At 37.9% G+C, this 18,111-nt stretch overlaps 1 protein-coding gene across 1 annotated transcript; it reads left to right on the top strand.

The window, feature by feature from the left end:
• Nucleotides 1–1,918: 1,918 nt before the first annotated feature.
• Nucleotides 1,919–16,674, top strand: RSL24D1 (ribosomal L24 domain containing 1). The gene is made up of 6 exons (XM_059371955.1): nucleotides 1,919–2,073; nucleotides 5,899–6,012; nucleotides 8,493–8,565; nucleotides 13,251–13,314; nucleotides 15,008–15,093; nucleotides 16,267–16,674. The coding sequence occupies exons 1-6, from the start codon at nucleotides 1,993–1,995 to the stop codon at nucleotides 16,338–16,340; spliced, it is 492 nt and encodes a 163-aa protein (XP_059227938.1). The 5' UTR covers nucleotides 1,919–1,992; the 3' UTR covers nucleotides 16,341–16,674.
• Nucleotides 16,675–18,111: the final 1,437 nt, after the last annotated feature.

Here is an 18,111-nt window from a genome sequence, read left to right as displayed (position 1 = left end):
CCCCACTCAGTGGGCAAAGGCTGCCTTGATAGTTTTGGTTCAAACCTTATAGGGTCAAAAACTCCTCCTGCCAAACTGTGGGAGGAGTCCCCCAAATGATTGGAAGCAGCCTCCATTAGAGACCGTGCCTCTTGGAAGAAGACCCCGGCTCCTATAAAAAGAAAGAACCCCTCTAGTCCTAGAGCAGCCGCCACTTCTGGGCCAGCCCACCCTCTTACTTCGAGAGTATATTGTCGGTGATAAACTGCTTTCTGCTTTTTATTTCCCTTCTATCTTTACTGGAGTGCAGTTCCTCAGGTAAATCTTTCATGGGGAATCCAAGAGCCGACACCTCCGCTCACACAAGGTAGACTGTCTTGCTAGGAATATAAGGATGTTTGTTATACCAGAAAAATAGGAAACAATGTCCATCCATAGGCGGCCAATTAAAATGACACCTTCAGGGGTGCCTGGGTGGCTCAGTCGGTTAAAGCCTTTGCCTTTGGCTCAAGTCCTGATCCCAGGGTTTTGGGATTGAGCCCAGCATAGGGCTCTCTGCTCAGCGGGAGCCTGCTTCCCTTCCTCTCTCTCTGCCTGCCTCTCTGCATATGATCTCTGTCAAATAGATAAATAAAATCTTAAAAAAAAAGACACCTTCATACAATCGCTTATACATACAAACTATGAAAAAGAATGTTAGAGGCCCTTGTGTGGCTCATTCGGTTAAGCCACCCACTCTTGATTTTGGCTCAGGTCCTGATCTTAGGGTGTTGGGATTGAGCCTGGTGAGGGGCTCCACACCCAGCAGGTGTCTGCTGGAGGACTCCCCAGACTCCTCACCTGCTCACAGGTGCACGCACTCTCTCAAATAAATACATCTTAAAAAATGTTAAATATTCATTAATAATAAAATATATATTTATGTGCCAGGAACTATTCTAGATATTGGAGCTGTAGCTCTGGACAAAAAGACAAAAACCCTATCCTCTTGGAGCCCATATTCCAATAACAGGGGACAGATCACAGTGAAATGCAGAAAAGGGTTAATAGGATGCTCATTAGTGTTAAAAAGAACCTGGGTGGCTCAGTGGGTTACAGCCTCTATCCTCAGCTCAGGTCAAGATCTCAGGGTCCTGGGATCCAGCCCCACATCGGGCTCTCTGCTCTAGCAGGGAGCCTGCCTCCTCCTCTCTCTCTCTGCCTGCCTCTCTGCCTACTTGTGGTCTCTGTTTGTCAAATAAATAAATAAATAGATAGATAGATAGATAGATAGATAGGGAGGCACAGGCAGACTGACATAAACATGTTTGTCTACTCACAAAAAATTTTTGACAGGTAATAAAAGGGACCGATTGCCACCGGGAATGAGATCTCGAGGTCTGACGAGGGAACGAAACTTAGTTTCCTACAAAAATGTCTTTTACCACATGTATATTAATTAAAAGGGGGAGAAAAGGTAAAAAAAATTACTACGAGTCTTTCAACAACTGTTCTCTGAGCCTCAGGGAACCCTACGCGTAGGTCCTAACGCCCGAAGTAGGTTCTCAGTGCGGCTGGCGACCCCCTGCGCTGGGGACGTCAATCACGGGCGGGTAAAAGGGCAGGCAGCGGAGAAAGGAGTTCTTAGAGGCGTCCCAGTGGGTGGAGTCAGCCGGGGATAAAGCACAAACCATGTAAGATATGAGTAAATGCTGATGTTATAGGGTATGACGTTTTGGGTACTAGGCGCCGTGGAAGCCAGCTCAGAAAGAAGAGCAGCACGTTCCACTCCCGAAAAGCGAGGGTCATGAGGCCAATTTTGCAGCTCTGCGCCTGCGCCAAACGGCAGCGCTGTTGCTTGCCCGGCCGCTGGGTGGCGCCGTCACATTCGGACAGCATCCCAGGGCCCTCAGGGAAGAAGGACGCTCGCTTTTTCCGGGTCGGGTATTGAAGAGAATCACTTCCTGTGACCCAGCTGCGTCACTTCCACTTAAAGATCGGCGTCTGGGCGGTGGGCCCTCACGCGGTTTCAACATGCGGATTGAGAAGTGTTATTTCTGTTCGGGCCCTATTTACCCCGGCCACGGCATGATGTTTGTCCGCAACGATTGCAAGGTGAGACGCCCGGGACGAGCGCCCGCTGTGCGACGCTCCCGCGAGCGTGAGGCGGGGCGGGCTCGGCGCCGGGTCCTCCTGCTCCCGGAGCGTTTGGTTCGGGTTATCTGCGCTGCCCTCCCAAGAGGGTGATTTTACAAGGAGCTCTGGCCTCGCCCTTGACCTGAGGGCATTTCTCCTTGTGGGTGTCCCGAACCGAGCCCTTTCAGCAGCCCAGCTTTGGACAAGGCTGGCGGCGGCGAGGTTCCCCAGTTCTTTGAGCCGGCGCCGAAGGGAGTCCGGGGGTGTGTTTGGGCTGTTTGGTCTCTCTTGAGAGTGAGAGTGAGTGAAGTTCTTGAATTCAGCCGACTTTGTTGAATGTATGTCCAGTCAAGCCTCATTACGAAGGCCTGTGTCCACAGAGACGAATAAAACCTGAGAATGTCCGTGACGTGTCGAAGTTGATGGGACTGTTACCTGTAGCTTGGTAGTAGTTCTGTATTGCGAAGGCGCAGGTGACCTGGGGAGGGCCGTATGTGAAGTGGCTCAGAAAGGAGATGGCATTTATCCTGGGTCTTGAATGTTGGCGTAAAAAAGTGAGGAGAGCATTCTAAGTGGAAGTAAAGTGGACGGTTGAGTAGAGGCGCTGCGAAGCAGTCTCTAGGGAAGTGAGTGGATGGATTGTATATCGTGATAGAGGCGTGGGGTAGGGCTATAAATACCCGTATAAGTCTGTATACGAAAAGGTACGTACATAAACATAAAATATAACGGTATAAAGGTACGTATATAAACATAAAATATAAACGTAATTACGAGGCCTGGTTGTGAAAGACTTTGTGAATGATACACGAATTTGTCTTATAGCAGAATGAATCTCATTCTATGCTTATTTAATACATTGTTTCTCAGAATTCGACCTCTCCTATTTGCTTCTGAATCACTGGGCACTTGTGGGGAAAAAAAAAAAAAAAAAGATTCTTCATTTCCACTAGGTCTGTTAAATTGGTGTCTTTGTGGGGAGGAGAAGAGGATCTAGGATTCCAGACAGGTGACTTTGATATGCTAAGGAAATACAGATCCTATGTCATCACCGTATATCTCTTACAGCTGGAAGATAACGTCACTAATTAGGAGCAAGGGGCTCCTGCAGAAAGTGTGGGATCAAAGCTAGGTTTGGGAACTTGAAAGAACTTGCGGAAGACTTTTGAATATCTGTTGTCAGGAGCATGATAAAAAGTTTATAGAAACGAACTAAATAGTTGCTAGGTTGGCATTTAATTCACAGTGGGCACGGAGGCTTTGTAGATGATCTGGTCATCATAATTTTATGATTTTTGTCCAGCACTGCTTCTCAGGTGGATATAGGAATTAAAACAACAGATCATGGGAGCTATCTAGAGTTGGTGTTGATCTGGCAGACACAGTGGAAATTCATATTGATGAGGAAGTGTGTATTGCTAGTAGGGACGGGTTAGAATTGGCTGGGAGCCATCTTACTCTAGGGAAGACCTGTGGATCCCAAACAGAGTTAGCTGGCGATATAAGAAGCAGAGGTCCTGAAGCACTAAGGAAGATATTTCTCTTCTTTCTTTCTTTAATTTTTTCTGTGTTAATGATTCTCAAATCTGTATTTTTTTTAGCTCTAGTCTGAATTTTCCACTCGATGCAGAGATTCTGTCTGTAACCAGCAGTGAGCCTATTGAAAGAATTCCTAATTACCTCAGGTCTTTTTTGTTTCCTGAATTAATACCACTGTCCTATGTCTAGACAGTTTTGCTAGACGTGTGAATCATCTTTGCGCCTTTCATTTAGTTAGGAGGTCATCGATCTGCCTGTGCAGAGTATAGTGGTCTTCGCTTTCTTTCTGCCATCCCACTCTGGTTCCAGAGTAGGCACTGGTCATTTTTGTAGCCACTCTTTTTTCTGCCTTTTTTCTCTTAGCTTTTGAGACAGTTTCTCATAGAAACTGCCCCTCTTAGGCTTCTTGGGTAGCTTCTTAGTGGTAGAATTAGTGTTAATGTCCCCTATTTTCATGTACTTTGCAAACATAGAAAATACATGTGCTCTTAATGAGTCCTTAATAAGTGTTCAATCAGTGGAATTTAAGAAAGAGTTGAAGAACTTTGAAGCTGAAATACTAGATCATTTGTTGAAAACTGAGGATGATGATAGAGGACTATGAAGTTTTGCCTCACAATCCATCCATCACTTACCCCACCATAGATTAAATCACTCCCTTATTTTGTATTTCCATGTTACTTAAACATGATCATTGTATGTATTGTGTATGCCCTATCCTGATCTCAATGTCTCCTTTGTAAATCGAGACTATTAATAATCCTAGCCTAAACTTCTCACGGTAGAGTATCATATTTTAATTATTCTTGTATCTCTAGCACCTGATAATATCAGGTACATAGTAGAACCTTATTTGTGGATTGAATTTGCTTCACATCTCCAGTGATTCCATTCTCTTCAGATACTTCCTTGTTCTTTTTAAGTTAACATCTATTAGCTATAGAGTTCAAGTAGACTTCTCTGTAACTCTCCTTGGCTCTGGAATTGAGCAGACCCAGGAGTTCAGGCATCTCATTCGGTATATCTCAGAATTGGGGACTTGTCTAGGAGTTATCTAGAAGGTATTTAATGTAGGAGGCTTTTACTTAAAAAGTTAATAGTCTTTTGGACTGAAAATACTTAAAAAAATTTACTGATAGTGAATTCATAGTGGGATATTCTAGGAGATCCACTTGTATGCATATATTTCCATTCCTTGAAACTAATTCAACAATATAGACATGTTTTGACTTCTGTCCTCTCTAGGAGGTACTGACCTGGGTCAGATTAAACTAGTATTATACTGTTCTAAGAAGACTGTGTCCTAGTGTATATAGGGACCTGTTTGAATTCCCCCATAGAACAAAGTGTACATAACATGGAAAGTATTTTGGCTTGTGATATATACACACAGGTTTGTGATCTGTACACACAATTTGAAATGTTTATACCTCATTTTGACTTTTTTTATGGGCCACATCTTCTAGGTAGGATAATTAAACTTAAGATTTTTTGTCAAGATCTAGTACTCCAAAGTAGTACTTTTTCTTTTCAGATTTCCTCTAGATGTACAAATTGCAGTGTGTTCTAAGACATTAAAAAGTAATAAAATAATGTATTTTAGACTTCCAGTGAGTCCCAGTACGCCATTTCAGGGGCACATTGAAGCATCATTAAATCGTAAGTTAGCACTGATAAAGGGTCATATCTTCTGGCATACAGGTAGAGAATTACAATATTGAAGAACTTTCCTAGTAGACCTGTGAGTAATTACTTTAGAACAAAAATCTATACCCAATGTTAGTTGCTTTTTTGAAATTACTTTGTGCTGTTAACAAAAAGGATGGAAAGAACCAAAGAAGATTTTGGAATAGGTGAAGTTTTCACCCCCATTGAGGTATATAGCAAGTGAAATTTGAGAATTATTATTAATTAGGAAGGGATTTAAATAAAGAACTTTCCTTGAAACCATTGTTATTATTCATGATGATTTTAAGGTTTTAATTGTTATCTGTAAAAATGACTGGTGATTTTTAACCATATACTTGGAGCTCTTGAGCCATTAGTTGTGATGATATTTGATAGTCAAATAATAGTAAAAAAAAATAGTTCATTTTACAGTTAATCTTATATGTCTCACCTATTTTTAAATGGTGGTGTAAGTAGAAGGAATTGTTAGAACCATTGTCATTTCTCAGACTTTGCACTATGTTTTTATGGCATGCATAACATCCTAGGATAGAAACATTCTTAATGTTGACTCCAGTATTTTAACTTTTTTTGTAGGTGTTCAGATTCTGTAAATCCAAGTGTCATAAAAACTTTAAAAAGAAGCGGAATCCTCGCAAGGTCAGGTGGACTAAAGCATTCCGTAAAGCAGCTGGTAAAGAGCTTACAGTGGTGAGTATAGTTAGCTATCAGTATAATTACCAACTTTGGTATGGGAAGGTTATTATTAGGTATTAAATGTAATTTACCTATAATAAGATTTTGTATGACAAGATTGGTGAGTGATTTATTTGTATTTGGCGATTGTAATAATGTTGTAACATCCTAAAAACCATAAATCTGCAGAATTCTGTAAAGGAAAAAATTCCTAATTCAGTTTATGGAAGTGATTTTTCCTTATTCTCAAAAAACCATTTTTTAGTTCCTGCACACAAAAGGGAAAATAATTTAAATGGATTGGGGTGAAATTGGAAATTACTACTCGAGGATTTTAAGAGGAAGCTAACAGATTAAAGGATTTCCTTAATACCATTGAGGGCTCTGATGAGATTTGTTGTAGAGTCATTTGTTAGTTTCTGGATTTCCTTACAGGACTTTGAGAGCAGGGAAGTGTGTGTTGAAGGAGAAATAATGGGAAGTCATGGGTGAGGGAATTTCACGCATGAGCGTCCATCATTAGGTTGTTACGGGCTTGGTTCAAGGGCCTGGTGAAGCTTGTCCACATTTGACCCCTATGAAAGGAGGAGGTGAAAGCTGCTGTGCAAGCTGCCTTTGAAGGAGGAAGATCTTTAAACTGTTCTGCCCTCCATGACTTCCTCTTTCCCACCTATCTACTCCTTTAAGGGCAGTTTCTCTTTCTTTCTTTCTTTTTTTATTATGTTATATTAGTCACCGTAAGTACATCACTAGTTTTTGATACAGTGCTCCATGATTCATTGTTTATGTATAGCACCCAGTGCTCCATGGAGTCTGTGCCCTCCTTAATACCCATTAGCGGGCTCACCCACTCCCCTCCTCACCTCTCCTCTGAAACCCTCAGTTTGTTTCCCGCAGTCTATAGTCTTATGGTTTGTCTCTCCCTCTGATTTCCACCCCCCTTCATTTTTCCCTTCCTTCTCCTAATGTCTTCCATACTATTCCTTATGTTCCAAATAAAAGTGAAACCGTGTAGTTGTCTTTTTCTGCTTAACTTACTCACTTAGCATAATCTCCTCCTGTTCCATCCATGTTGATGCAAATGGTGGGTATTTGTCCTATTGATTGAGTAATATTCTATTGTATATATGGACCACATCTTCTTTATCCATTTGTCTGTGGAAGGGCATCTCGACTCCTTCCACAGTTTGGCGATTATGGACATTCTGTGAACATTGGGTGCATGTGGCCCTTCTTTTCACTACATCTGTATCTTTGGGGTAAATACCCAGTAATACAATTGCTGGATCATAGGGTAGCTCTATTTTTAACTTTTTGAAGAATCTCCATGCTGTTTTCTAAAGTGGCTGCACCAACTTGCATTCTCACCAACAGTGTGTGAGGGTTCCTAAGGGCAGTCTCTATGCAGTTGCTATGAAGACCCTTCCTGGCTTCATTTTCAGTGAATGGGAAGAATATTTTTTGACAAGGTGCAAAGCCAATTCACAATTATTGTCACAAAAATAATTTCCGGTATGGATGAGAATAAACAGCACTTCAAATGCAAGTGACAACTTCATGAGAGAAGAAAGGATGCCAGTCACAGTCATTTGCTGGTGACCAGTTAGTTGCCTTGTCCTTGCTGAGGTTATTGTGATTGAACAGGTCGTGTATATGTAAATGAAATAGGTAAATACAGAATTAGTGCTGTTCCATTTGCCTATCTCAGATAGATTTGAAAACTAAGAAATAGACCTGCAGTTTTTCTAAGAAATTTGTAGTGTTTCTCTAAAATAGTTTCACATGTTTTGAGGTAAGTAGGGCTTATTAGCTGTCAAAATACAAACTACATTTAGAGAGGGCCTGAAAAATTTCTGGGAGAAAATTTTGTCATGCAGAGCAGCACCACATTTATTTGAAGATGTGTAGTTTTACACATATGGTTCAACCTAACAAAGTTTTCTGCCTGTGAGTCTGTCTTATCTTGGAATGGGAAATTAGGGAAGTCTCTTCAGTTTGTTTGAAATCTTCATGATTGTTATATGACCCTCTGAAGGATGGGGCTGGTACCCTCCTTCTCTTGTCTTCTTAAAAATCACTTGTATAGGGGCGCCTGGGTGGCTCAGTGGATTAAGTCGCTGCCTTTGGCTCAGGTCATGATCTCAGGGTCTTGGGATCGAGTCCCGCATCGGGCTCTCTGCTCAGCGGGGAGCCTGCTTCCCCCTCTCTCTCTCTCTGGCTGCCTCTCTGTCTACTTGTGATTTCTCTCTGTCAAATAAATAAATCTTTAAAAAAAAAAATCACTTGTATATTGATTGATGTTTTCAGTAGTGCTGTCTTGTACATCTGGTGTGTAAAGGAGAAGTAGTATGAAAACTTGGCATTTGCTAGGGTCACCCTGGGAAATCTTAATATGTGTCTATGATTTGAAACACAACTCTTGTGACGAAGAGAAGTTTTTAAGAAATGCTTCCTTTTGTATCTCTCTTAGAACCATATTTTTCCTTTTCTTACAGGATAATTCATTTGAATTTGAAAAACGTAGAAATGAACCTGTCAAATACCAGCGAGAGTTATGGAATAAAACTAGTAAGTCACAAAAAATTACCAGGAATTTTGAGGAGAGACTGTTTTGGGATAGTACTTTGAATTTAATGTTTAATATTTAAATATTAATTTTCTTTTCATTGGTTGGCTTTTATTCTTTTCCTCATTTTAATGGTTCTGTTGTACTTGCATCTTTTATGATAAGCTGCCCCAAATCCTTTTCAGAATTGGCTGATGTGTCCATTATAAAGATAATGTAAGGGCTCCTGGGTGATTCAGTCATTTAAGCATCTGACTCTTGGTTTCAACTCGGGTCATGATCTCAGGGTCGTAGTTTGGAGCCCTGTGTTGGGCTCTGCATTTAGTGTGCAGTCTGCTGGAGGTTCTCTCCCTCTGCTCCTCCCCCCTGCTCACTCCTCTCTAAAATAAATAAACAAAATATTTTTAAAAATGTAATTGTTAGATTTTATATTATTTGGAGTCTCTATACAAAGATATAAAAAGATTTAAAAATCTGAGAATAGAGGGGCGCCTAGGTGGCTCAGTGGGTTAAAGCCTCTGCCTTCAGCTCAGGTCATGATCCCAGGGTCCTAGGATCGAGCCCTGCATAGGGCTCTCTGCTCAGCAGGGAGCCTGTTTCCTCCTCTCTCTCTGCCTGCCTCTCTATCTACTTGTGATCTCTGTCGTCAAATAAATAAATAAAATCTTAAAAAAAAAAAAAATCTGAGAATAGAGGTGGAGAATACTTTTTTTGGGGTGTGGCATAGGTAAAATATACACAAAACCTAAGATACTTTACATGTTTAAATAATTTGGTTTAGGGTTATAAACATTATATTCTGTATACCTTATAAAATGTAATGCTTCTGTAAAATTGAAAAGTACAGTACTAAGGTGGTAATTATATTTCCTAAGAGGACTTCTAAGTGCATGACTTAGGTATAAATCAAGCTATAGACTACTGAAGTTAAAAGCAAGGGTAACTAGTCTTTTTCATTTTTCCAAACGAAGCAGAGACTAATGAAAAAAAAAAATCCCATATGTTGTAAAACCAAATTCCTTAAGCTAGCTTGTAGATGCCCCTATGTGTATGTTTGAGGCCCTTGGCTTTGACTTTTCTTTTCCCTACAGCTGTCTTATGCAATCTTTAGCCATTTCTAGTCTTGGGTGTAGCGGTGATATAGTTGGTTTTGTTAATTAGAGGTTCCCAGGGCTCAGAGTCCTGTGGTCTTTGCCAGTTTTTTTTTTTTTTAATAAGATTTTATTTATTTATTTGATGGAGAGATAGAGCCAGAGAGCACAGTGTTGGAGGGGAGGTGGGAGAGGGTGAAGCAGGCTCCCTGCTGAGCAGGGATTTCCACCCCCCCACCCCCCATCCCCAGTGCAGGGCTTGATCTTAGAGCCCTGGGATCATGACTTGAACTGGAGGCATACAGTTAACTAACTGAGCCACCCAGGTGCCCCGACTTTATCAGATTTGAATGGTTCATAGGCAGTTGCCCAGTCACAGCACTTTGGGGGAGGAATTGAAAAATTAGGGGCTTTGTGGTAGTACTTGCCACCCTCTAAAAGATTATTATCTTTCTGGACCATGTGGAGATTTCAGAGTCCAGTTTTGGAATTGCCTTTTCCACATGGCCTTAAGTATTTTTGCTTCTTGGCATTTTGTTTTTTTAAATAAAGTCATTCCTTCTGTTTTGTAATTAGAGGAAGAGTTAATTTCTGAAGAGCAGTGGATTTTACTAGGTTTATTTGCTAAAAAAATAATGGATTCAAACTCAAGGATTTCAGAAGAGATTAATAGGATTCTTTTATTTTAATTGAGATATAATTGACATATAACATTCATTTCAGGTATACAATGTAATGATTTGATGTTTGCATATATTGTGAAATGATCACAGTAAATCTAATTAACATCTGTCACCACACATTTTTGATATGAATTCTTACAGTGTTTCTAAAAGGCAAAACTTGTCAAGGACATTTTTAGAAGGTCCTAAAGCATTTCTATATCCCATTGAATTTTATTTTGGCCTTTTCTTTTTTGTTACTATTTCAAGATAGCCTCCTCAGATTTGATTTCCCACAACCCCTATTTCAGTATCATAGGTCTGTAAGCTAATCTGTTGGCAATAATTTTATATTCATTATTTACATTTTTAAATTGTGTCAAGGTAGGGACTGAGCAGCCTTTGTTAAAATGCTGATGTCAATAGTAGGAGAACTTCCAAAACAAGAATACTAGTAGGAATAGTTTGTATTTTATCCCTTATGTCTCTGTATTTCAGATCAAGTTTTTAGTATCAGGTGCTTCTTACATTTAAAATTTTTCAGTTTTATGGAATATTTGGAAATGTAGTGTCTTACTGTTTGGAAAGTATTTACCTGCCACTTCTGTGTTTTTATTTTGCTTCTGAGTAACTGTAAGGTATAGAAATACTTTTGATTACTAGAACTTAGCCTTAATCAATTTCTGTTGAAAGGCAAAGAAAGAAAGAATTGTATATCTGGCATATTTAGTTGTATATTTAGTTGTATATCTGGCATGTGCAGATGTAGAGTTGACTTTGTCTTAGACTATTCATAGAAGCATCCTCTTAATACCAGTGCCCCCATGGGGCCATCTGGGCATTTTGTTAAAATGCAGACTGTGATATAGCATGTCTGGGTGGAGCCCAAGATTCTGCATTTCTAACAAGCTCTCAGATAATGCCAATGTTGCTGGACCCTGGATTATACTTAAATGTGTATTAAGTAATACACTTTAAAGTATATTACAATTAAATGTGTATTTGTTTTTGTTTGTTTAAAGATTTTATTTATTAGCAAGTGAGTACAAGTGGGGGGCGAGGAGGGACAGAGGGAGAGGGAGAAGCAGGTTCCCTATTGAGGAGGGAGCCTGCTGTGGGGCTTGATCTCAGAACCCTGAGATCATGACATGAGCCAAAGGCAGATGCTTAACTGACTTAGCTACTCAGGCATCCTACACTTAAATGTTTTTATTTTGAGTTAATTTTAGACAACAGAAAAGATGAAGAATTCCTTTGTCCAGATTCCTCAAATAACATTTTTACTAAATTTATCTATTCTCTCTCTCCCTTTCCTTCTGTAATTTTCTGAACTTAAATTATATACATAATGGGCACCTGACAATACATAATGTTTTTATCCCTGAGTGGTTTAATAGAACTATAAAAATATAATATTTCCTAAAAAATAGAACATTCTCATATAGAACCATAGTCATTAAAATCAATAAATTAGCATTGATATAGTATTATCATTTACTCTCAGACCTGTGTAAGAATAGTACATGTGTTATTTTTCTCTTCCAATTTTTAATATTTTGTGAGTTTTGATATCTCATGACATTCATAGTTTTGAAGAGTAGGAGTCACGCATTTGGTATAAAAATCCCTTAATTGGGGACGCCTGGGTGGCTCAGTTGGTTAAGCAGCTGCCTTCAGCTCAGGTGAGGATCCCAGCGTCCTGGGATGGAGTCCCACATTGGGCTCCTTGCTCGGCAGGGAGCCTGCTTCTCCCTCTGCCTCTGTCTGCCTGTGCTCATTCCCCCCGCTCCCCCCCACCCCCGATAAATAAATAATAAAATCTTTAAAAAAAAAATCCCTTAATTGGCATTTGTTTGATACTGCCTCAAGGTTAGATTTGGGTAGTGTACATTTGGTAAGAATACCATAGATGTGATGCTGAGTTCTTATCATTATCTCCTGCCATATGGAGGCATATGTTATCCATTGGGGTCCTATTTCTGTCCATGTTAACTTTGATCCTTGGTTAAGGTGGCCTCTGGTACATTTCTTCACTGTAAAGTTAGTATTTTATCCTTTGTAATTAATAAGTATATTTGGGGGAGATATTTTAAGATTATGTGAATATCCTGCCTCTTCTTCAGATCCATAGACTTCAAGAAATTAGATTGGGAGTGTTTTGCCCAATATGGCAGCCACAGGGGCTGCTGAGCACTTAAAATGTGGTTAGTCTAAATCCAGATTTGCTGTAAATGTAAAATACATAGCTTTTGAAGACATCAGATGAAAACAAGCATAAAATAACCTCAGTAATTATACTATGTTGAAATGACAGTATTTTGGATATGTTGGTTAAACAAAATCTTTTATTAGATTTTGACCTGTTCCTTTTTTATTTTCTGATGTGGCTGCCAGAAAACTTAAAATTATATGTGTGGGTTCTCTTAGTGCTGGTATAGATTCTAGAGCATATTTGGATTCAGCTCCACTACACAATTCCCAGAACAGTTGGATTTTAGTGGTTGGGAACATGCTAAAATGATTGGTTTATTCTGTCAATGTTCGTCCTGTGCAGATCATTTCCCAGGCACTTAGAGAAATAGTATTTATGCCCAGAATGGTACTTTTATTAATGGAGAGGACAAACTAAGAAGGGATTAGTTGCCATTAATCCATTCTCTGTAAAGTGTGAGAAGCATTGGGCTGGTTTAAAGTCAAAGGAAAACTTAGTAGCAGTAAAGGCTTTTATAAAATAAAAATAGAGATTTATTTGTGAAAGATAGTTAACAGTTATTTCAGCCAAGAGTATTTACCTTCTTTAGCTATTTTAGTAGGGATTGTTTTTACAATGAGTTTTTTATTTAATACATTTCTAAATGGGAATAAAGGGGAGTGATCATTAAAGCTTTTGCTTGGATATGCAAAAATTTGCTAACTCTTAAATTTTTTTTGTAGTTGATGCAATGAAGAGAGTTGAAGAGATCAAACAGAAGCGCCAAGCTAAATTTATAATGAACAGGTATGAATATATGTATCAGGTAATTCTTGGAAAAATAATTACTACTAGAAATCCAGAGATTTTTTTTTCCACTTTTTGTTTTCATGTAATCTCAGAAAATTAAGAATACTGTAAAGAACTTTTGTATATTCTTTACTGTACCTTGTCTCTATAGTAAGTTGAAAACATGATGCCCTTTTCCTGAGGATATTTCAATGTATATATTCTTAACATAAGAACATGTTCTTCTATAACTGTAGTATAGTTACCAAGATCAGGAAATTAATATTCAGCAATACTGTTATATAACCTACAGACATTATTTAGATTTGAGCAGTTCTAGTCATGTTCTTTATAGCAGCAGACAATTCTGGATCTTTCATTGCATTTAATGGTAATATCTCCTCAAGCTCCTTTTACCTGGACACTTTCTCATCTTTGTCTTAAATGACATTGATATTTTTGAAGAATACAGGTCAGTTATTGTAATAGACTTTTCCTCTGTTTGTGGTTGTCTAATGTTTGCTTCAAGATTAGATTCAGGTTAGGTACTTTTGGCCAGAATATCATAGGAATGATACCTAAGAAAGACCTACATATTAGGAGGCACATGTTATCCCAAGTGACTGATCTGCCAGTTTTTAAGGGTTATCTGCCAGTTTTCTCCAAGGGAAAGTTTTCCCCTCCTTTTTAATCAGTACATATCTTAGGGGAATACTTTGACACTCTGCAAAGAGTCCCTTATTTCTCAAACTGGTGCCTACTGGTGTTAGCATCCAGTGGAACCTTGTCTGAATCTGTTATTATAGTGATTGTTGCTAAATGGTGATTTTTCCAATTCAGTAATTTCTTCTACACTTATTAGTTGGCTTTCCCATGTAAAAGAACTTCTCTCTTTTACAAGTTCAAAATGTACTCCTTTATTGTTTATTCATAGATCTGTGTGTATTTATTGATTCTTATGGTATTCAGTGGTTTATAATTATTTGTCATTATTTATTTTGATGTTCCAAGTGCTCCAGATTGGCCAGTGGGAATTCCTTCAGGCAGGCTTCCATGTCATCTTGACAATTCCTCATCTTTTTTGGGTGCTTTCTTTATGGCTAACAAGATGTGCCCTCATCTTACACTTTCCTGGCCCCAGCCTAGAATTGGTCTTTCTTTTAAAGTAGATTTACTTATTTTTTATCTCATCACTATTTAAATCTGTCATAGAAAACCATGTGCAAACAGATTTCTGGCTTTAAAAAAATGAATTGTTACAAAAAGGGAGCCTAAATGTTTGAGAAAGACTGTTAGCTTGTCTAAAATGAATGTTTTATGTGTTTTGTGTTCTTTTAATTACTGACTTAAAAAAAAATGAGGTAACAGTATATTCTCAGTTTGAGGAGAAAAGATCTAGGCATTTTATTTGTATAATAGACATTGATGTCTGAGATTTAATTCTTTCTTTCAATCACATTTCTTCATTCACTCAGCAATATATATATATATTAATCTCCACTTTATCCCCAACTCAGTACTAGGGATGTAATCATTGAACAAGTTGGTAGTGTAGAAATCCTGATTTGATATGCTTATTAGAAACTAGAAAATAATTTTGAGTTCTCATTGCTTATCTGTGTGGCTAATAAAATTTATTTTTATAAATTAATAATATCATTTATAGAAGTTAATGTAACTGAAATTTTGGCTTTGATATGTTTTATCCTAGATTAAAGAAAAATAAAGAATTACAGAAAGTTCAGGACATCAAAGAAGTCAAGCAAAACATTCATCTTATCCGGGCCCCTCTTGCAGGTAAGTACTATATTACACAGGAGTTCTCTTTCAGTAGAGAGATGAAAAATCTACATTGTTGTAGTGTATGTAAATGAATATCAGCTTTTTATTTTTTTTATGTAAATACCTGATTTATGATACAACTTGGTTTTTAAAAATATGATTTATACATTGTATTTCCCAGTTCCAATTTTATTGCATATGGTTTTTTTTCTTCATAGAATCATAATTCATAAGCTAGTCCAAAGATTCAAGTAACAATTTCATAGACTTTGCTTCTATTTGTTTTTATTAAGAACACTGTTTTATAGGAGTGGTTTTCTAACTTTGGTTGGAATGGGAATTAATTGGGGAAATTTATAAATATGGAGGCCCAGGCCTTTTGAGTCTGAGCTTCTGTTCCTTTGTAGCTCTCTGGGTTCTGACACTGATTTTGATACTCAAATTTCAGAACTGCTGTTTTGTGTTAAAACCTTTTTTGTGTGTTTATGTAACTTGCCTGTGGTCATCCACCTGGGCAGTCGTTTGTGTGCATAGTTTCTTTTGTGAGGTGCTGGAAAACCAGTTTTTACTCAGCAGGCACCAGATACCATCTGTTACATAATTTACTTATGCAGATTACCTGAAGGGAGGAAATTTTGGTGAGATTTAGTTGAAGAGTTGATTCCTGAATGATTCCCTGCCTAAACTTTTTAGTAAAGGTCAAATTCTGAAACTGCATGTTGAATAGGTTAAATAGATTAATTTTTGTACCAAATTTTATTAAAACAAAATAGACAAAATCCTGGAGCATTATTTCATGTATAAGCAATATGAATTGACCCCCAAACAACAGGAATGAACTGTTATTTAACTTTTTAGGTAACACTCTGAGGGTACATAAGTAGTGTTAAAAGCAGGGACTTTGGATCCAGAGGGCCAGGATTCCAATCCTAGCTCTTTGACTTAATGGGCTTACTTAGTGATTTGGTACAATTTCATCTGTCTCTGGGTTTCTGTTCCCTCATTTAAAATGCAGGTTGTTAGGAGGGTGTATGAAATACTTACTTTATGCATGGCAGATTGTAAGACCTGTGTAAGTTTAGTTACTATTCTTAAATTTCTTAACATCTAAGATCCTTTATTAAGTATTGGTATAAGTTTGGAAAGGTCACATTGAATTGGTTTTTTTTTTTTTTTTTTTTTTTACAGGCAAAGGAAAGCAGCTGGAAGAAAAAATGGTGCAGAAATTACAACAGGATGTGGACATGGAGGATGTTTCTTAAAAATCTCACTGTTTCTTTAAGTGTTTTTGAAAATCTCTTTAGGAGACCAGGAACTTCTAAGTTATCAATTTATATTTTAAATAAGGTCACTCAAATGAGAGGTAATTAAAAATACACCTCTCCTACATTGCTATCATTATGGCTGTTAGATTGCATCTCCATGTTAAACCTACTGAGAGTTATATTTATGTAAGTCATGCAAATTCTCCTTATAAATACAAATGTGGACATAAAATGGTCCTGCTGTTTGGATAGTGGTACTAGGCAGATTTATGTGAATGAACAACAGAATTCATGGTTAGCAATATGTAAAATAAATTTTCTTTGCAGTAAAGTATTCCCTTTATTAATATTATGGAAAGGGGGCTTACAACAAAGAACTAAACCTGTATGATAATTAGCTGTAAGTAATCTTTTGATTTCAGTATTTGTTTTGGTTTCTTAGCATCTTAGAAGAGCATATTGGCCTCACATATTGAAACTTTATTATGTTGGACTGTGTTGACCTGCTTTAACTGTTTTGATAGACAGCTCTTAATGCTGGGGGTGATAGCTGAATAGTGTGCTCCTGAAGTGACACCGTATACTTTCCACTTTGGAGAATACTTAATTCTGAGCTTACTGATAGAACCAAATCTATTTTTCCAGCATAGCAATGATTTAAAAGCAGAGGAATTGCAGTGTCTTTTAAGATATATCATGTGGCTTTCTTTTATAAAGCTCCTAATTGCTCTTGGAAAATAGAATTTAGGGTTTTAGCATCATAAATTATTTGCACATAAGATCCTTTTTTTCCAACATAACTGCAAGTTTTTCGTTTAGAAAAACGTAAAAAAGAAAGTATTAGTGGGAAGAAAATAATTCCCTCACTCCTACATACTACTGAAATAGATACATTTTTACTTAAAAATATATTCTGGATATGTAATGTTTTTATATTTCTACATTATTTGCAACTTTAAAGATAGTAACTCAGTTGTATTGTTTTTTGAGGAAAGAACTTAGAATAAATTATAATCATAGGGTTCTATAGGGGAAATAATGTAAGAAATCAAAGACTTGTTAAATTATTTGAAGTTCTCACTCCATAGATGTATGTTTGCTTTACTATAGACATATTTAAGATTACCTCCTGTTAGATTTCCTACCTTGTTAGTTAGCAAAATGTTGCCTTAAGTCCATCAATATGGGAAATTGAGCTAAAAGGAAGAACTGACATGGCATCTCAAGTTTAACATCCAGACTGTTCTATTAACTGTCAGGAATTCATAGTATTTTGAGACCCCAGGTATCATTATAAACTATGGATGCAGATGCCACAGTGTTACCCCCTGCAACTCTCTAAACTTGGTTGGATCACTGAGTTGTCCCCCCACCTTTTTTTTTTTTTTTTAAAGATTTTATTTATTTATTTGACAGATCACAAGTAGGCAGAGAGGCAGGCAGGAAGAGAGAGGAGGAAGCAGGCTCTCCGCAGAGCAGAGAGCCTGATGCGGGGCTCGAGATCCCAGGACCCTGGGATCATGACCTGAGCCAAAGGCAGAGGCTTTAACCCACTGAGCCCCCCAGGTACTCCCTGAGTTGTCCCTTAAAAATGTTGCCTAAGAAGGGGCCTGGTACAGTACTGTTGTTTCTATTTGTCTGATTGAGACCTCTGCTGGACAGTTAGTGTAATAGAAAAGCATAAAATTTTCCAGGCACTTGATACACAGAACTTTAATGTTCTCTAATTGCTTTAGGGTAATAAAACACTGGCAGTCATTGGAAAGAA

Source organism: Mustela nigripes, chromosome 13 (assembly GCF_022355385.1).
Source record: "Mustela nigripes isolate SB6536 chromosome 13, MUSNIG.SB6536, whole genome shotgun sequence".
NCBI lineage: Eukaryota > Metazoa > Chordata > Mammalia > Carnivora > Mustelidae > Mustela > Mustela nigripes.
This window is presented reverse-complemented; position numbering and strand designations above follow the sequence as displayed.